We start from the raw sequence: 21,488 nt of genomic DNA, 5'->3' as shown, positions 1-21,488 counted from the left end.
TAAGTTTCGGGTTTTTTGTTTTTGTTTTTTCAGAGTCCACATATAAATGAGATCATATGGAATTTATCTTTCTGTGACTTATTTCACCTAGCATTATGCCTTCAAGGTCCATCCATGTTGTTGCAAATGGAAAAGTTTCCTTTTTATGGTTGAGTAATATTCCATTGTCTGTGTGTGTAAATATGCCACATTTTCATTATCCATTCATGGACATCAATGGTTGTTTCCATATCTTGGCTACTGTAAATAATGCTGCAGTGATCATGAGAGTACATAGATCTTTTCAGGTTAGTGTTTTCATTTTCTTCAGATAGATACCCAGAAGTGGAATTGCTGGATCATACTTTAGTTCTGTTTTTAATTTCTTGAGGAACTTCCATACTGTTTTCCATACTGGACGCACCAATTTACATTCCTACCCAGAATGCACAAGGTTTCCCTCTTTTCCACATCCTCGCCAACATTTGTTGTTTCTTATCTTTTTGATGATAGCCATTCTTTTTTTTTTTTTTTTTAAAGATTTTATTTATTTATTTGACAGAGAGAGACACAGAGCAGGAACACAAGCAGGGGGAATGGGAGAGGGAGAAGCAGGCTTCCTGCTGAGCAGGGAACCCAATGTGGGGCTCGATCCCAGGACCCTGGGATCATGACCTGAGCCGAAGGCAGACGCTTAACGACTGAGCCCCCCAGGCGCCCCTGATGATAGCCATTCTAACAGGTGTGAGATGATCAATCTCATCATGGTTTTGATTTTCATTTCCCTGATGATTAGTGATGTTGAGTACCTTTTCATATACCTGTTGTCTATCTGTATGTCTTCTTTGGAAAAATGTCTGCTCATATCTTCTACCCATTTATCTTAAGTGGGCTCCATGGAGCCCAACACGGGGCTCAAACTCACGACCATGAGATCAAGACCTGAGCCGAGATCAAGAGTCAGACACTTAACTGACTGAGCCACCCAGACACCGCCTCTGCCCATTTTTTAATCAGATTGTTTGGTGGTTTTTTTTCCTGTTGAGTTATATGAGTTCTTTACATATTTTGAATATTAACCCCTTACCAGATATAAGATTTACAAATATGTTCTCCCATTCAGTTGTGTTTTTTAAAGATTTATTTATTCATTTTAGAAGAAAGAGTGTGCACATGCCAGTGGGAGGAGGGACAGAGGGAGAAAATCTCAAGCAAACTCCCCGCTGAGTGCAGTGCCCAATGCAGGGTTCCATCTCATGACCCATGAGATCATTACCTGAGCCAAAACCAAGAGTTGGATGCCTAATCGACTGAGCCACCCGGGTGCCCCATGTTTTTTTTAAGCTCTAGGCCCAACATGGGGCTTGAACTCATGACCCCAACATCAAAAGTTACATGTCTATCGACTGAGCCAGCCAGGTGCCCCTCAGTTGTTTTTTTTAAATAAACGTTTTATATTGGAATAATTTTATATTATTATTGGAATAATTTTAGTTTTAGTTTTACAGAAGAATTGCAAAGGTAGTTCAGAGAACCTCCATATACCCTTTATCCAGCATCCCCTAATGTTAGTATATGATACATTTATCAAAACTAAGAAATTTACACTGGTAAAATACTATTAACTTAAACTATAGTCTTTATTCAGATTTTACCAGTTTTTCCAGTTATGTCCTTTTCCTGTTCCAGAATTCAATTTAAAATCCCACATTGCATTCAGTTGTCATGTCTCTTTAGTCTCCTCTAATCTGCGATACTTCCTTAGTCTTTCCTTGTTTTTCATGACCTTGAAATACTTTCACAGTACTGATAAGTTGTTTTGTAGAATGTACCTCAATTTGGGTTTCTCTGATTAGATTGAGGTTTTGGGGGAAGAGGTGAAATGCCCCCCCTCATCACATCACATCTGGGGGTACAGGATATCGACATGACTTATCACTGGGGCATTGACCTTAGTGGCTTGGTTCAGGTGTTATCTGCCAGGTTTCCCAAACACTGTAAAGTTCCTGCTTTTTCCTTCTCATACTTCGTTCTTTGGAAGTTGAGTCACTAAGACCAGCTTACACTCAAGGCAAGGAGAATTAAGCTACACCTCCTGGAGAGGGTAGTATCTGCTCACATTATTTGGAATTCTTCTGTTAAGAAATATTTTGCCCTTCTCCCCTGTTTACTTACTCAATCATTTCTATCAGTAGAGACTCATGAATATGCATTTTATTCTTTGGGTTATAATCCAGTACTATCAAATTGTTCCAGTTTTAGCCATTGAAAATTCTTTTAGGTTGGTTCCTCTGTCATTTTGACATGCCTTTTATTTCTTTCTTTCTTTCTTTTTTTTTTTTTGGCATTGTTATGCTGGATAGGATTTCCACTATCGTGTTGTAGAGCATAGTGAGGAGAGGACATTCTTGCACTGTTACTGATTTCAGAATTCAATCTCACCATAAAGTGTTCAGTCTCACTGTAAAGAATGATGTTGGTTATAGGATTCTCATATATACCTTTTATTAGTCTAAGGAAATTTCATTCTGTCCCTAGTTTGTTGAGTTTTTATTATGCATGGGTGCTGAATTTTGTTGAATGCTTTTTTCTGAATTTATTGAGATAATATGTTTTTTTAATCTGGTGAATGACTTGTTAATTTTGAATGTTGAACCAGCCTTGTATTCCTGAGATGAACCCCTTGATCATAATATATTACCTCTTTAATATATTGCCAAATTCAATTTGCCAATATTCTATTGAAGATTTTTGCATCTTTGTTCATGAGGGACATTGGTCTATAGTTTTCTCATCATATCTTTGTCTGGCTTTGATATTAGGGTAATGCTGGCCTCATAAAATGAGTTGGGATGTATCCTTTCTCTTCTATGATCTTGAATAAATTTTAGAGAATGGGTATCATTTCTTCTTTAAATGTGTGGTAGAATTCACCAATGAAACCATCTGGGCCTGGAGATTTGGGGAGATTTTTAGCTGTATGTTTAATTTACTTATTAAATTATTTACTTACAGGGCACTTAGGGCTTTCTTTTTGAATGAATTTTGATAGTTTTTTTTTTAAAGATTTTATTTATTTATTTGACAGAGAGAGATACAGCAAGAGAGGGAACACAAGCAGGGGGAGTGGGAGAGGGAGAAGCAGGCTTCCCGCTGAGCAGGCAGCCCAACGCGGGGCTCGATCCCAGGACCCTGGGATCATGACCTGAGCTGAAGGCAGACACTTAACGACTGAGCCACCCAGGCGCCCCGAATTTTGATAGTTTTTGTCTTTTAGGAAATGGTTTCATTTCATTTAAGTTACCAAATTTATGGACATAGAGTTGTTTATAGTATTTCTTTATTCCTACTAACATCTGTGGGATCAGTAGTGATGTCCCACTAATATTCCTGCTATTGTTAATTTGAGTCCTCTCCCTCTCCTATCAGCTTGGATAAAGGTTTATTGTTTTATTGATAATTTCAAAGAAGCACCTCTTTGTTTCATGATTTTCTCTATTGTTTTTCTCTTTTCAATTTTATTATTTTCTGCTGAACTATTATTCCTTCCTTTACTTGTTTTACATTTGATTTGCTTTTCTTTCTCTAGTTTCTTTAGATTTAAGATTAGGTTACTGATTTTAGGTATTTCTTCTTTTCTAATACAGTTGCTTTTCATTATTCACAGTAGTTATATTCTGTAAAGTCACTGTGAACACTGAATTAATGAATACTGAGCTCCTGCTCCTAGGAGAAATATGGGGTTAAGTTCCTGCAAGTCTCTGGTCATAACATTTTTGTCAATCAATCCATACATAATCTTTTGTATGTTTGTTTCTGTTCATTTATTTTCTTTTTTTTAAAGATTCTATTTATTTATTTACTTATTTTAGAGAGATAGAGCCTACACGCACGAGCTGCGGGGGTGGAGGGGACGGGAGGAGCAGAGGGGAAGGGAAAGAGAAGGGGAAGGTATCTCAGGTTGACTCCGCACTGAGCACAGAGCCTGACTCGGGTCTATGACCTGAGCCAAAACCAAGAGTCGGATGCTTAACCGACTGAGCCACCCAGGCATGCCTGTTTGTTTCTGTTTAAAGACATCTTATTCAGTATATATTATTGATTCATTAACATTGAACTCAGAGCCAACAGCACTATAATTCTTGCCTAAATGAAGCTTATCTAACAGGTATTTTCTCTGAAAGGCATATCACAGCCTTCCTAAACTTAGGAACATTAGACAGCATTTTTGCACTATGTTTGGCGGGCCAATTTAAACAGCAAAACCACTAACAAAACCCACAAAATGTGGAAAATGTGGCACTAAAACTGAAAAGGATGCTTGCTTACAGTATGAGGGCTGAAACAAGAAGGCAGAGGATCACTTTGTTCAACTTCACCTAGGAATGTGTATGTCAGGCAACTCAAATTTTTGCTGTTCTGTGTTTCTCTGTGAATGACCATGAAAAGACCACGTATTCATTTTGGGGTTACAGATAAATTTTACCAAGTTGGCACATTTGCAGATAAGGAATCTGTGAATAATGAGGATCAACTGTATATGTATTCAATGTTAAAAATTTTCCTTTAAGCACTGCTTTAACTGCATCCTGCATATTTTGACATGTATTTTTATTTAATTCAGGCTTTGGCAAAATATGGTTCACTGTATGTTTTATAAGTGAAGTTTTATTGGATCTTTTCTTTTATTTATCATGTTTTGCTGTTTGTACTACAACAGCATAGTTGATTAGTTGTGATAGACACCATATGGCCCACAAAGCCTAAAATATTTCCTATCTGGCCCTTTACAGAAAATGTGTGTTGACCCCTGATGTTGTTCAGAATATTTTTTAGTTTCCCATGAGATTTTTTACTTGATTCATTGATTTAGATGTATACTGTTTAATTTCCAAACATTTGGACATTGTCCAGATGTATTTCTGTTATTTCTAAATTAAAGCTGTTATGGCCCCAAAACACACATTGTATGATTTCTATTTTCTTTAATTAGATATAGCCCATGTTGGTGAATATTTTATTTGCATGCAAGAAGAATGTATAATCTGTTTTTTTGTTTTTGTTGTTTGGTGGAATATTCTGTAAATGTCCCCTAGGTCAATTTGATTCATAGTGCTAGTCAGTTCACCTATGTCTCTACTGATTTTCTTCCTACTTCTGTGAATTAACGAAAGAAGAGTGTTGAAGTTTCCAACGTTAACTGGATTTGTCTGTTTCTCTTGTCAGATCCTATTAGATTTTGTCTTGTAAACTGTCAAACTCTGTTGTTAGATGCATACACATTTAGGATTGTTACGTCTTCTTAGAGAATCCTTTTTCATTATGTAATGTCCCTCTTGGTCTCTGATAATCTTCCTTGTTCTGAAATCTACTTTGTCTAAAATATAGCTACTCCAGCTTTCATTTGGTTCTTTAGTGTCTCATCATATATCCTTATCCCCGTTCTTTTAATTTATTGATGTCTGTATATCTAAAGTGGGTTTTAGGGGTGCTTGGGTGGCTCAGCCGGTTAAGCCTCTAAGTCTTGATTTCAGCTCAGGTTGTGATCTGAGGGTCATGATATTGATCCCCACGTCAGGCTCCATGCTCAGTGTAGAGCGTGCTTAAGATTCTCTCTGTCTCCCTCTACTCCTACTCCTCCTCCTCTCTCTCTGTCTTGCGCGTACACACACACACACACACACAATTTTTTTAATTTAAAAAATTCTCCATTAAAAAAAATTTTAATTTTAAAGTGAGTTTTCGTAGATAGCATATACTTGGTTCTTCCTTTTCAATTCAGTCTGACAATCTCTGTCTTTTAACAGTTGTGTTTAGACCATTCACATTAAAAGAGATGGATATACTTGGACCAACATCTGCCATCTTTTTTTAATTTAAATTTTAGTTAACATACAGTGCAATATTGGTTTCTGGGGTAGAAATCAGTGATTCATCACTTATATGCAACACCCAGTGCTCATCACAACAAGTGCCCTCTTTAATACCCCATCACCCATCTAGCTCATCCCCCACCCACCTCTCTCCATCAGCCCTCAGTTTTTCTCTATTGTTAAGAGTCTTTTATGGTTTGTTTCCCTCTCTCCTTTTTCCCCCCTTCCTGTATGTTCATCTGTTTGTTTTTTTTTTTAAGATTTTATTTATTTGACAGAAAGGGACACAGCGAGAGAGGTAACACAAGCAGGGGGAGTAGGAGAGGGAGAAGCAGGCTTCCTGCTGAGCAGGGCACCCGATGTGGGGCTCAATCCCAGGACCCTGGGATCATGACCTGAGCCGAAGGCAGACGCTTAACGAATGAGCCACCCAGGCACCCCTTTTCATCTGTTTTCTTTCTTAAACTCTACATGAGTGAGATCATATGGTATTTGTCTTTCTCTGACTGACTTACTTCACTTAGCAAAATACACTCTAGCTCCATCCACATCATTGCACATGGCAAGATTTCATTTTTGATGGCTGAGTAATATTCCATTGTATACATATACCACATCTTCTTTATCCATTCATCAGTCGTTGGACATTTGGGCTCTCTCCATAGTTTGGCTATTATTGATAATGTTACTATAAACATCAGAGTGTATGTATCCCTTCAAATCTGTATTTTTGAATCCTTTGGGTAAATACCTAGTAGTGCAAATGCTGGATCATAGGGTAATTCTATTCTTAACATTTTAAGGAACCTCCATACTGTTTTCCAGAGTGGCTGCACCAGTTTGCATTCCCAGCAGTGCCAGAGGGTTCCCCTTTCTCTGCATCCCCACCAGTACCTGTTGTTTCTCGTGTGAGGTGGTATCTCATCATGGTTTTCGTTTGTATTTCCCTGATGATTAGTGATGTTGAGCTTCTTTTCATGTGTCTATTAGCCATCTGGATGTCTTCTTTGGAAAAGTGTCTATTCATGTCTTCTGCCCCTTTCTTAACTGGACTATTTGTTTTTTGGGTGTTGAGTTTGAGAAGTTCTTTATAGATTTTGGTTACCAACCCTTTATCAGATATGTTGTTTGCAGATATCTTCTCCCATTCCATAGGCTGCCATTTAGTTTGTTGATTGTTTCCTTCACTGTGCAGAAGCTTTTTATCTTGAAGTCCCAATAGTTCATTTTTGCTTTTGTTTCCCTGGCCTCTGGTAACATGTCTAGTAAGAAGTTGCTATGGCCAAGGTCAAAGAGGTTTCTACCTGTGTTTTCCTCTAGGATTTTGATGGTTTCCTGTCTTACATTTAGGTCTTTCATCTGTTTTGAATTTATTTTTGTGTATGGTGTAAGAAAGTGGTCCAGTTTCATTCTTTTGCATGTTGCTGTCCAGTTTTCCCAGCACCATTTGTTGAACAGACTGTCTTTTTTCCATTGGATGTTCTTTCCTACTTTGTCAAAGATTAGTTGACCATATAGTTATGGGCCCATTTCTGGGTTCTCTGTTCTGCTCCATTGATTCATGTGTCTGTTTTTGTGCCAGTGTCTTACTGTCGTGATGACTACAGCTTTGTGATATAGCTTGAAATCCGGAATTGTGATGCCTCCAGTTTTGTTTTTCTTTTTCAGAATTGCTTTGGCTATTTGGGGCTTTTGTGGTTCTATACAAATTTTAGGAATGTTTGTTCTAGCTCTGTGAAAAATGCTGGTGGGATTTTGATAGGGAATGCATTAAATGTGTAGATTGCTTTGGGTAGTACAGACATTTTAACAATGTTTGTTCTTCTAGTCCATGAGCATGGAACGCTTTTCCATTTCTTTATATCTTCTTCAGTTTCCTTCGTAAGTGTTTATAGTTTTCAGAGTACAGATCTTTTGCTTTTAGTCAGGTCTATTCCCAGGTATCTTAATTGTTTTTGATGCAATAGCAAATGGGATCAATTCCTTGATTTCTTTTTCTGCTGCTTCATTATTGGTGTATAGAAATGCAACAGATTTCTTTTTTTTAACAGAATATTGCCAAATATTTTAATATATAAAAATAATTCTATACCATGAACAGGTGGGAGTTGGTCCAGGCATGCAAGCCTGGTTCCCAGCATAGTAAAAACAATCTTGAAAGACAAAATTGGGGGACTTATACCTTCCAATTTTAAAATGTACTATAAAGCTACAGTAATTAAGAGAGTGTGGTATTGACATAAGGATAGACATATTGATCAATGGAACAGAATTGAGTGTTCAGAAATCTTTTTATTTATGGTAAATTGATTTTTTACAAGGCTGTTAAGGCAATTCAGTGAGGGAAGGATTGTCTTTTCTACAAATGGTGCTAGGTCATTTGGATAGCCAAATGTAAAAAGGTGGATTTAGACCATACATACACAAATAATTAATTCAAAATGGATAATAGGTCTAACTGTAAGAGTTAAAATTGACCTCTACCTCTGAAACCAATAATACATTATATGTTAATTGAATTTAAATAAACATATAAATAAATAAAAAAGAAATGCAACAGATTTTTGCACACTGATTTTTCTATCCTTCAGCTTTTCTAAATTCATGTATTAGTTCTAGCAATTTCCTGGTGGAATCTTTCGGGTTTTTTACAGAGTATCATGTCATCTGCAAATAGTCAAAGTTTGACTTCTTCCTTGCCGATTTGGATGCCTCTCATTTCTTTTTGTTGTCTGATTGCTGAGGCTAAGACTTCCAGTACTATATTAAATAGTAATGGTAGAGTGAACATCCTTGTCTTGTTCCTGATGCAGGGGAGACTCTTAGTTTTTCCCTATTGAGGATGATGTTAGCTGTGGGTCTTTCGTATATGGCCTTTATGATTTTGAGGTATGTTCCATCTATCCCTACTTTGTTGAGGGACTTTATCAAGAAAGGATGGTGTATTTTGTCAAATGCTTTTTCTGCATCTACTGACAGGATCATACGGTTCTTATCCTTTCTTTTATTAATTTTGTGTATCATGTTGATTGATTTGTGAATGTTGAACCACCCTGCAGCCCTGGAATAAATCCCACTTGATCATGGTGAATGATTCTTTTAATGTACTAGCAAATCTAGTGTTTTATTGAAAATTCTCACATCCACGTTCATCAGGGATATTGGCCTGTAATTCTCGTTTTTAGTGGGGTCTTTGTCTGGTTTTGGAATCAAGGTAATCTGGCTTCATAGAGTAAGTTTGGAAGTTTTCCTTCCATTTCTATTTTTTGGAACAGTTTGAGAAGAATAGGTATTAGCTCTTCTTTAAATATCTGGCAGAATTCTCCTGGGAAGCCATCTGGCCCAGGACTCTTGTTTGTTGGGAGATTTTTGATTACTGCTTCAATTTCTTTGCTGATTTTGGTCTGTCCAAATTTTCTATGTTTTCCTGTTTCAGTTTTGGTAGTTTGTAAGTTTCTAGGAATTTGTCCATTTCTTCCAGGTTGCCCAGTTTATTGGCACATAATCTTTCATAGTATTCTCTTATAATTGTTTGTATTTCTGTGGTGTTGCTTGTGATCTCTCCTCTTTCATTCATGATTTTATCTATTTGGGTCCTTTCTGTTTTCTTTTTAATAAGTTTAGCTAGGGGTTTATCAATTTTATTAATTCTTTCAAATAACCAGCTCTTGGTTTCATTAATCCATTCTACTGATTTTTTTGTTACTATATCATTTATTTCTGCTCTAATCTTTATTATTTCCCTTCTAATGCTGGCTTTAGGCTTTATTTGCTATTCCTTTTCTAGCTCCTTTAGGTTTAAGGTTAGGTTGTGCATTTGAGACTTTTCTTGTTTCTTGAGGTAGGCATGTATTACAATATACTTCCCTCTTAGGACTGCCTTGCTGCATCCCAAGGGTTTTGGTCTATTGTGTTTTCATTTTCATTTGCTTCCATGTATTTTTTTAATTTCTTCTTTAATTTTCTGGTTAACCCATTCATTCTTTAGTAGGATATTCTTTAACTTCCATGTATTTGAGGTTTTTCCAAATTTTTTTTGTGATTGACTTCAAGTTTCATAGCATTGTGGTCTTAAAATATGCATGGTATGATCTCGATCTTTTTGTACTTTTTTTTTTTTGAGAGAGAGCGCACGCGCTCGCATGAGCAGGGGAGGGGACAGAGGGAGAGAGAGAGAATCTTAAGCAGGCTCCACGCTCAGTGTGGAGCCTGATGCGGGGCTCGATCTCATGACTCTGAGATCATGACCTGAGCTGAAATCAAGAGTCAGATGTTTAACCGACTGGTGCCCCTTTTTGTACTTGTTGAGGGCTGATTTGTGACCCAGTAGGTGATCTATTCAGGAGAATGTTCCATGTGCACTCAAAAATAATGTTTATTCTGCTGCTTTAGGATGAAATGTTATGAATGTGTCTATTAAGTCCGGGTCCAGTGTGTCATTCAAAGCCATTGTTTCCTTGTTGATTTCCTGCTTAGATGATCTGTCCGTTGCTGTACGTAGGCTATTAAAGTCCCCTACTATTATTGTATTATTATCAAGGAGTTTATGTTTATTATTAATTGATTTATATATTTGGGTGCCCTCAAGTTGGGGGTATAAATATTTACAATTGTTAGATCTTCTTGATTAGACCCCTTAATTATGGTATAATGCCTTTCTTCATATCTTGTTACTATCTTTGTTTTAAAATCTAGTTTGATATAAGTATGGCTACTCCAGCTTTCTTTTGACGTCCATTAGCATGATAGATGGTTCTCCATCTCCTCACTTTCCATCTGCAGGTGTCTTTGGGTCTAAAGTGAGTCTCTTGTAGGCAGCATATAGATGGATCTTGTTTTTCTATCTATTCTGATGCCCTGTGTCTTTTGATTGGACCATTTAGTCCATTTGCATTCAGAGTGATTATGGAAAGATATGAATTTAGTGTCATTGTGTTACCTGTAGAGTTGGTGTTTCTGGGGTTGTTCTCTGGTCCTAGTCTTTGTTGCTTTGGGGTTTTTTCCCTCCACTCAAAGAGTCCCCCCATAAAATTTATCACAGGGTTGGTTTGGTGGTCATGAACTCCTTTAGTTTTTGTTTGGGAAGCTTTATCTCTCCTATTCTGAATGACAGCCTTGCTGGATAAAGAATTCTTGGCTGCATATTTTTTTTTTTTTTTACCATTCAGCATGTTGAATATTTCCTGCTACTCTCTTCTGGCCTGCTAAGTTTCTATAGACAGGTCTGCTGTGAACCTGATCTGTCTTCCCTTGTAGGTTAAGGGCTTTTTTCCCTTGCTTGCTATTTTCAGGATTCTTTCTTTGTGTATTTTGTGAATTTGATTATGATATGCCTTGACGAACATCTACCATCTTGCTAGCTGCTTTTTAGTCCATTTGTTCTTTGTTTCTTGTTACCTCTTCTTCTGTTTAATTGGGCATTTTCTATGATTCCATTTAATCTCCTCTATTATTATTTATACTACTTTTTCTAAAACGTACTTAACGGTCACCTTAGGTTTTACAGTATGTATGTTTAAATAATTCAAATACATCTTCTAAGAATAACACTTTACCTGTTGTATATAAGGACTTAATAACATTATATTCTCAAGTCTTCCCTCCCATTCCTGTATCATTGTTATATATTTTACTATTATATATGCTATAAACACCTAAATACCTTGTTAACTTGTATAGCTTTGTTAATGCTTTAAACTATCTGTTATTTTGGGGGCACCTGGGTGGCTCAGTCAGTTGAGCGTCCAACTCTTGATTTCATTCAGCTCAGGTCATGGTTTAAGGGTTGTGAGATTGAGCCCTGCGTCAGGCTCCATGCTTAGCAGGGAGTCTGCTTGAGATGCTCTCCCTCTCCCTCTGTCCCTCCCCCCACTCCTGCACTCGCTCACTCTCTCTCAAAAAAAAATAAATCTTTAAAAAAAATAAAATAAATTGTCTGTTATTTTTAAGGGGATAAAGAGGTACAAACTTCCCGTTATAAAATAATTAAGTCACAGGGATGAAAAGCAGTACAGCATAGGGACTATAGTCAATAATATTGTAATAACTTTATAAGATGATAGATGGTAACTACACTTATTATGGTGAGCATTTTATAATGTATATAATTGTTGAATCACTATTTTGTATACCTGAAACTAATAAAATACTGTGTGTCAACTATACTTCAATGAAAATAAAAATCTGAAAAACTCAGTTATTTTTAGAATAATTAAAAATAAAAATATAGGTCATATTTTACTGGAGGTTTTAGAGCAGAAGAATGTCATGGTCCCTTTAAAATGTAAGTCTTACTAAGGGGGAAGCGGAGAGACCACCTGGGAGGCTGTTGCTATAATCTAATTAAGACATAATAGGGGTGCCTGGGTGGCTCAGTCATTAAGCGTCTGCCTTTGGCTCAGGTCATGATCCTAGGGTCCTGGGATCCAGCCCCGCATCAGGCTCCCTGCTCAGTGGGGAATCTGCTTCTCCCTCTCCCACTCCCCCTGCCTGTGTTCCCTCTCTAGCTGTGTCTTTCTCTGTCAAATAAATAAATAAAATCTTTTTTTTTTTTTTTTTAAAGATTTTATTTATTTATTCATGAGAGACAGAGAGAGAGAGAGAGGCAGAGGGAGAAGCAGGCTCCCAAGGAGCAGGAAGCCCGATGTGGGACTCGATCCCAGGACCCTGAGATCATGACCTGAGCCGAAGGCAGACGCTTAACCATCTGAGCCACCCAGGCGCCCTAAATAAAATCTTTAAAAAAAAAAAAAGACATGCTAGCGACTTATTCCAAGGTCACATTTAACAACATAGAAGGAGGGTATTAGGACTTCCAGGAATCTTTTTTGTTTGCTTCAAAATCTCAGTTTTTCATGACAGCTCAAATATTTAGATTTTTTTAAATTTAAATTCAATTTAGTTAACATATAGTGTATTAGTTTAAGGAGTAGAATTTAGTGATTCATGGGTTGCATGTAATACCCAGTGCTCATTCCATCAAGTGCCCTCCTTAATGCCCATCACCCAGTTACTCCATCCCCCCACCCACCGCCCCTCCAGCAACCCTGTTTGTTCCCTATAGTTAAGAGTCGTTTATGGTTTGCCTCCCCCTCTGTTTTTATCTTATTTTATTTTTCCTTCCCTTCCTCTATGTTTATCTGTTTTGTTTCTTAAATTCCACATATGAGTGAAATCATATGGTATTTGTCTTTCTCTGACTTATTTCACTTAGCAGAGTACCCTCTAGTTCCAACCACATCGTAGGAAATGGCAGGATTTCATTCGTTTTGATGGCTGAGTAATATTCCATACCACATCTTCTTTATCCATTCATCTCTTGATGGACATCTGGGTTCTTTCTGTATTTTGGCTATTGTGAACATTGATGCTATAAACATTGGGGTGCAGGTGCCCCAAAGCTACTGCAAACTATTTGATAAGATGTTCACACTAAAATGCTTTTTAAAAAGTTAACCAGTCATCTTTATTGACCTCATAGTTAAGTTTGAAATAATCACAGTAATTGTAGTCAGCATCATTATACAAGTAGGACTGCTTAAAAAGTGCATTGTCAGCATTGTAGGTTTTTTTTTTTTTTTAATTTAGAATTATCCACAACATGTTATCAAAACTGATGTACCAGTCTACCTTTTTTGTTGGCGTTTCTTTGTTGGTAGATTATTAGGTCACTTCCTGGAAGTTCATCATATTCTATTTAAAGAATATCAACCAAGTTGGGGCACCTGGCTGGCTCAGTTGGTAGAACATGCAACTCTTGATCTCGGGGTCCTGAGTTTAAGCCCCACATGGAGCATAGAGCTTACTTAAACAAACAAACAAACAAAAAAGACGACTGTCAACCAAGTTACATGCATGGGTAATTCCACCAAAATTGTGTTCCTGAATTCTAGCTTATGTTCTCTTTATAGAATACAGGAACTTTCAGTAATAAATGTTTGACTTTAAACAATGTATCTATTGTATTTCCTTGTAGTGATCCTGAATAAAAGCATGCTCTATTTTACCTTAATTTAAACTTTCCACTCTCGTAAAAACTGGAAACCCTACCTTTATTATCAACTTTCTCTCTTTTTTTTTAATTCCAGTCTTAGTCTTCTGTCCCTTGTGTATTTTTTTTTAATTTTATTTTTTTATTTGACAGAGAGAGAAAGAGAGCATAAACAGGGAAGTGGGGGAAGGGAGAAGCAGGCTCCCTGCCAAGCAGAGAGCCTAACGTGGGGCTCGATCCTAGGACCCTAGGATCTTGACCTGAGCCGAAGGCAGATGTTTAACTGAGCCACCCAGGCACCCCTCAACTTTTTCTTTTTAATTCAGTATTTATTTGGTTTAATATGCGTTTTAAAACTCTTTTTTGCAAATTTCCAAATGTACTATCACTACTCAAAAGTAGAAAGCACAATGACCTCATGTGTACCTCTCCCCCAGTTTTATCAACTTCCTGCCATACTTCAAAAAGTAATCTATAATCTCCTTTTTGCTGAAATATTTTAATCAAATTTTGATATGTGCTGTTATTCATTCCTAAGTATTTGTGTGTATCTTAAAACCAAATTAAAGACGGATGTTTTCTTAAGTAACCACAATATAATATCACATCTATCATGATTAACAACAATTCCTTAATATCATCTAATACCCAGTCCATATTCACATTTTCCTCAAATCTGAAAACATTCTTTCTGTGTTTTCAGTTAATTTGATCCAGATCGAAAATTGGCCCACTCACCGTGTGTAGTTTTGTTACCTTATATCGCTCTTAACCAGAAACAGGTGGTCTGTCATCCCCCGCCCTTTTTGTTGCATGCCTTTCTCTTGTAAAAAAACAAAAACAAAAACAAAAACAAAACACAAAAAACCTGGTCAGTTGTCCCGTAGTATGCATGGGTTTGTTTCATTTGTTCCTCTAGAGTTATTGTAGACCAGAAGTTAGAGCAAAGCCTTCTTAAACTCAGGTTTAGTTACTTTTTTGGTGTTACTATTTCCTATAGTATTAAATGAGAAGGCTTATAATGTTTGTTGAACCTTTAGTTGATTGATCAATAGGTTTAGGTGATCTCGGTCTTAGCTTTTCATCATAGGGTTTCCTGTCAGTCTTCTCTGTGGGATGCTAAAACCATTGATGATTATTGCCTGGATCCAATTATTTTTTTAAAGATTTTATTTATTAAAGAGAGAGAGAGAGAGAGAGAGAGAGCGAGAGCACACGAGCGGGGGCGGGGGAGAGGCAGAGGGAGAGGGAGAAGCAGGCTCTTCACTGAGCAGGGAGCCTGATGCGGGGCTCAATCCTAGGGTCCCAGGATCATGACCTGAGCCGAAGGCAGATGCTTTCCCAACTGAGCCACCCAGGCGCCCCAGGATCCAATTATTTTATTAGGAGTTGCAAAGTGATCATTTTCTAACCATGTCACTACCTCTGCATATGTTAATGGATGTTAACAGAACTCCTCTTGTATACCAGAGCCGTTTGGTTAACTTGAAATATGCTTCATAACAGAAAAGCAGAATAAATAAAGGGAAAATAATTATCAGTTTTCACAGTAATGAATTGATGCATTAGCAACCTACATTGGCGTCCAGTGAATTTTGTTTCTCTCTTCTAAATATCATTTTGAGCTCATGACTTTTTATATATTCAGTATGTTTTAATAAATTGCAGTCATTATTCCTTCTGATATCAGTGTCTCATCTTTGGCTACTGGGAGCCCCTTCAAGCTGGCTCCTGTGTCCTTTTGGTACAACTGTATTGGCCTTTGATAGCCTCCTTGCTTTTTGGCTCAACAAGATATTCCAGGTTAATCTTACCCATTTCTTGCCCCAGACAGAGAATCACGCATTTTTCTGAGAAAATGTTCCGTGGTTATCTTCTTTATATAGCGCCTGTCTTGCTCTGTACACTGTGATCCTGAAAAACTCATACTTTGTTCTCTGTATCTCATTGTACAGTTTACTGTTATGTATCATGCCTTTTCTGTATTTGTTGTTTATATTAAATCACAGGCCCTCAGGTCTTTTGGTGCCCAGTGTAGCGTGGTCTTCTCCCTTGTTCTTGTGTCTCGTCATATGGCACATGCCTACATTCACCTTAGTACTTCATTGCTTAGTACTTCTTAGTCTCTGTTGCTCCATGTTTGTTTAATGGGTTTATGTCTTTTTTCAAGAAATTTATAATTTTCTACAGGTTAGGACATATCCACTACTTTATAAGTTAAAAAGAAAATCTGTTAAGCAATATAGTGATAACTGAATAAGTAGTAATCGAAGTGAAGGACATATTTTGCTGGGCTAACTTATGGCCACGTTTGCCAACAGTTTGACGCCAGCAGTGCCAATGCGGTATTTAAATCCAAGCCAAACTTAATCATAAACCTTTACACTTGAATTTCAAGTACAGGGGCTTTAAAAGTATTCAAATTAATGTATGGGAAAGGAAGCACAAATATTCTATTCAGAGAATAAAAACTTGGTCTTTGGTTCTAGAATGTAGTTTTAAGGCACACTCAAGAAAACTACTTTCAGATGGTCATTACTTCTGGTGACTGGCTTCAATTCCTGCTTGGCTTAGCTTCATTATTGGTGGCCCAGAACTTGGCTGATAAGTAGGAGAATTGGAAGCAAGACTGGCTGCCTGGCAAAACCTACTTGGGGTGACTTGAATTGCTTTTGATCTTATTTGTCATCTTATCAGCTGTTTTTTTGTACTGCGAAATGAGTCGACTTTTTATGGTTTTTAACGAATGAAATACAGAAAAGTCAGACTATTTACAACACTTAAAAATGTGACCGTAGTCCTGTAATAACAGTGAAGCTACCCATCATAATAAGATGAGATTGTGTTAATTTGTTTTATGATTACAGTTGGAAGAAGTAGCTAAGGTGATGTGTCTCATCTGTCTACTACTTCTTCTCTTACCCCCAAGGAAGAGGCTGGAGAGTCTTTACAATGTAAAGAATAAAAAGATAAATTTTAAAATAGATTTGGGGGCACCTGGGTGGCTCAGTCGGTTAAGCATCCGACTCTTGATTTCAGTTCAGGTTATGATCTCAAGATTGTGAGATCAAGCCCCGCATCGGGCTCCGTGCTGGGTGTGGAGCCTGCTTAAGATTCTCCCTCTCCTTCTGCCCCTTCCCCACACTTCCTCTAAATAAATAAATAGATAAATAAATAAATGATTTGTAGTTATATTCAGACAACACTTCTTGTGTTTGGTTATAGGTCCTGTTATTGCCTTGGAATTTAATGGAGATGGAGCTGTAGAAGGATGCCAGCTTATTGTCAATGAGATATTCAATGGGACCAAGGTACGAGATTTTATTATTTCTATTTCAGTCAGACCTTTCATGTCATTTCCTTTTCCTTACAATTAAATAGTACTTTTATCCCCATTGTTGCTTGGAATTAAAAAAAAAAAAAAAGAACAGACCATGATTTTTAGAATCTATGGTAAACAATTGGGAGCTAAGCTTTGGTCTTTCCTTGCCAAATTAAAATTTTAACTGCTTAAAAATTTACAAAATAAGAATCTACTAATTTAAAGATTTTTTTTTATTTATTTGTCAGAGAGAGAGAGCACAAGCAGGGAGAATGGCAAGCAGAAGGAGAAGCAGGCTTTCCCGCTAAGCAAGGAGCCCGATGTGGGGCTCCATCCCAGGACCCTGGGAACATGACCTGAGCCGAAGGCAGACACTTAACCAACTGAGCCACCCCAGGCGTCCCAAGAATCTACTAATTTAAAAACCATCAATAATACATGAGTTTCTAAAGTAAAAAGTCTCATTAAATGTCTCTTTAAGTCCTTCCTTTTTTGAAAACTAGTGATATGTTGAAAAATGTTATATTTCTAAGATTATATACTTTAGACGGATGATCCTGTTGCCCACTGTTCATTTTTATTTGTTTCAGTAATGCTTCATCAAACATTGAATTTGGGGGCACCTGGGTGGCTCAGCCGTTTGAGTGTCCAATTCTTATCTCGGTTCAGGTCTTGATCTCACGGTGGTGGGTTCGAGCCCAGCACAGAGCCCATTAAAAAAAACAAACAAACAAACAATGAATTTGAGCTATATCTAGAAGTCGTTACATGTAGGTAGTTTCTAGATATGTTGATGAGGTTGGTGTATCTAAGAATTTCAGACTTAATATAACTTAAAAACCAAAGAGTTTGGAGTACTAAATGAGTATAGATATAACTAATAATTTTTTGATAAATATCTGAGATAAAATTTTTGGTTTTGCTGTCTGATTTGGCTAATAGTTTCTTGAATTCGCATAATTTAAAGTACTTTGTCTTTTGTCTCATTTTACCATCACAACAGTACTAAGGGGAAGGGCAAATATGATTAGGTTGAATAGAAAAGGAAGCGAAGAGAAAATGGTTATATGATTTGGAGGTTTTAGATCTGAATGAGGAGTCAAAGATTATCTAATTCCAATGTTCTCATTTTGCAGGTGTGGAAAGTGAGTCCACAGAGATTTATTGAATGAATTGTCAGCATCATACAGCTAGTTTATGATAAAGCTAGAATAGAGCCCAGGTCTCCTCTAATTCCTGGCTGACATTTGTAAAAACGATTTTTGGAGGGTTCTGCTGAGTACTGCTTTACTTATGTTTAGCAGGTAGTTCATTTAAAATTAGTAATATATCTTTAGCAGCTTTAAAAATGATAATCTCAAGTCTTGCTTCTCAGCCTATTGAGATTGTTATTAGGAAATAGAAGAAACTAAGAATTCTTTAAATAAACCTCTATTCAGTAGCTTTCATAACATTGACTCTTGTATATTTAAAAAATAGTAAAATTCCAAGTGTGATAAAGTACAACTGAAGTATTATGAAAGCGAAGACCTTAATTATATCGTAAGTGCTTTTAAAAGAGCTCAATTTACATTATAGCTACTGAAACTATATTGTATGGATTCTGCAGAATACTGATTAAAGATTATATAAATGGTGTACTTGAATTTCTTCTAATAGCAAGCTTGTGACTGTTCTGTAGACAACATGGGCTTTGGAATTTGGGGATTACTGGTATTTATTTTTTGCTTCTTTTATATTTAAAATAGATGTTTGTATCAGAAAGCAAGGAGACAGCATCTGCAGATGTAGACAGCTTCTACAACTTTGCTGACATACAGATGGGAATATGAAGTGCAATGTGGAACCAAGGACTTGGTATTAAGCCCTTTTTAATTTGTGTATTAGCAACGGTTTTTACTAATGATAAAACTGTTAATGTTTATTTTTTAGTAAACTGTTGAATACTGCATCACTTACTTCAGGTTCAAAATTGTTTTGGGGCATCTGGTTGGCTCAGTCGGTAGAGCATAGGACTCTTGATCTCAGGGTTGGGAGTTCAAGCCCCGTGTTGGGCATGGAGCCTACCAAAAAAAAAAAAAAAAAGTTCATTTTAAATTCAGTAGTTTTAATCAGCTTAAAAACTATTTAACCTACTTCAGTAAGGTTGTGGTTTTGTTTCTCTGCTTATGGTATCGTTACTAGAACATAGAAGTGGCTAGCAGTTCATGATTTTAATCATAATTAAATATCCTTTCAAATCTCTAAGAATTTAAACTTTCCTCAGTGCTCCATATTGTTTGAGAATACATTCCATTGCTGCTTTTCTTTTTTAATTTAGAGATTCATTACTAGTTGATCAATTAGAATGAACCTCTGCACATTTTTTTCATGTATACATAGCCAGTTAAATAATTGCTTAATGTGGCGAGTGAGATTTTGTACGCAGAATTGATATAGTACTTTGTAAATCGCATTTTTTTAATTAATAGGGGTTTGATAACCAGTTTTGCAATTAACTCTACTAACTGATGTTGGTGTAGCTGTTTCAAGACTACTTTGTGAGTAGTAGGATTCTGTGAATAAATTCTACACCGTTTAGTTTTTGAACGCAACTGCTAGGTGACCCTTGTACTTCCTGGTAAGGAAAGGCATATGCAAGGCCAAGGCTAAACGTATAGAAGCCCGACCACCAGCAGCTTTCCGAAAGGTGAGATCACTAGCTCTTGTGGTTTATCAGGAGAATTAGAACAAAATCTTGTGAATTTAGGTATGAAATGCTTAATCATGATGATAAGCTATGCAGATTATTTAAAAAAAAAAAAACTAGAGAGATTTGATTTTCATCAGATACACCTAATTTATCAAGCAGTGTTCAAGCATGATGAAACTGTTTTTGGCTGCTTTAAGCATTATTTCCCAAATCAACCTGACTATAATTATTTACCAGGAGGCAGGGGAGAGCTACTTGTTTAAAAATCCACATCCTTGGACCCAGGCCCCAGATACCCTGCTTCATTCTCCAGGGGAAACCCGGTTGTGAGGAGTTTGTTGTAAGCTAAAGTAATCAGTTCAGAAGATGTTGATTGGGTGATCTGGAGAAGAAGGGACTGAACCTTCCATGTACATCGTATATAGCAGCTAATAGGAAATTAGCTTTCATAGGTCTATTTTTAAAAGGAACCTTAAATTTAAATCTATTTTGGTAAAACCAAGACTGAAAATAGCCGCTTATAAAAATCCCTCTTACGATTGTTACTAAAAATGTATTTTCATGTGTAAACTGCTTTTGAATATATCAGATTAATTTATAACTACTATATTGAACTGTGTGTTGATGTTCCGAAATAATACATTCAAAGACTTTTCACTTTCATAAGTAAAATTGACTACCTACCCTGTGTCTGGCCTCGTGCTAACCATTAGCATTGTATCATTTCAGTCTTTTGTAAGAGCATTCTATACTACATTCTCAATCTCTTCTTTAAATCAGAATGATTTCATGAGATGCAAATAAAACTTGGTGACAGGGTTAACATAATTATAATCATAATTTACAAATAAGCTTTGCAATTAGTAGTCAGAGGGCATTGATTTTTCCCACGGTTAAGCTAAATTAAACTTATTCTTCTGATTGTGATTACATTATTAAATCCCATTATTCACACTTACAGTATAGTACCTTTTGTTTTTTAAAAATAAATACGGTACACAAAGCTGTAAACTGAGTTCTTTATCTATAGTATTTTAGCAAAAAACTCAGGAATATAACATATAAGGGAGTTGTTAATTTTAAAATACCCACTAAATTTAGTATCTATTAACCAAAGCCTAAAATTTTATATTCTTCAGTTGGGTAAGAGCTTTTACCCAAGCTTAATTTGTCTTTAAGGACAGTCATTTGGCCTCTGAATGTTTGAAAAGATTTTTAAAAATAAGTAGTGCTATGGTTGTTGTTTCTATAATAACAAATGTTGATAATAATTATACTACATTTCATTTTTAATAGCCTTTTAACTCATGAACATTTATTAGCAAGGAAAAATTAGTAATTTTATTAAGTTATACATGTTTAAACATTATACTAGATTATTTCTCTTGTGTTATTAGTACTGCTGTTTTTGCTTCTGTATATTTGTCTAGCTTTTGTATGTAATTTATCTAGTGTTTATAAAACGTGATTTGTAATAAATGTTGTTAAAACAAAAATGGCTGGGGCGCCTGGCTGGCTCAGTCGGTAGAGCATGCGACTCTTGATCTCAGGGTCGTGAGTTCAAGCCCCACGCTGGGGGGGTAGAGTTACTTTAAAAAAAAATAAAATGAAAATGGCTTAACACTAATTTTT

At 36.4% G+C, this 21,488-nt stretch overlaps 1 protein-coding gene across 3 annotated transcripts in view; it reads left to right on the top strand.

The window, feature by feature from the left end:
* RP2 (RP2 activator of ARL3 GTPase) overlaps window positions 1-21,203 on the top strand; it is a 54,722-nt gene extending 33,519 nt beyond the window's left edge. The window contains exons 4-6 of one of the 3 annotated variants that reach the window (XM_021679207.1): window positions 17,068-17,153; window positions 18,913-19,021; window positions 20,094-21,203. In XM_021679207.1, coding sequence (XP_021534882.1) covers window positions 17,068-17,153; window positions 18,913-18,996 — 170 coding nt within the window. In that variant the 3' untranslated portion in view covers window positions 18,997-19,021; window positions 20,094-21,203. Of the gene's footprint in view, window positions 1-17,067; window positions 17,154-18,912; window positions 19,068-20,093 lie in introns of those variants that run through there. The other 2 variants (XM_021679200.1, XM_021679216.1) reach the window with 2 other exon arrangements.
* Window positions 21,204-21,488: the final 285 nt, after the last annotated feature.

This window comes from Neomonachus schauinslandi, chromosome X, assembly GCF_002201575.2.
Source record: "Neomonachus schauinslandi chromosome X, ASM220157v2, whole genome shotgun sequence".
Classification (NCBI taxonomy): domain Eukaryota; kingdom Metazoa; phylum Chordata; class Mammalia; order Carnivora; family Phocidae; genus Neomonachus; species Neomonachus schauinslandi.
The sequence above is the reverse complement of the archived record's forward strand: the minus strand, read 5'-3'. Positions and strand labels throughout refer to the sequence as shown.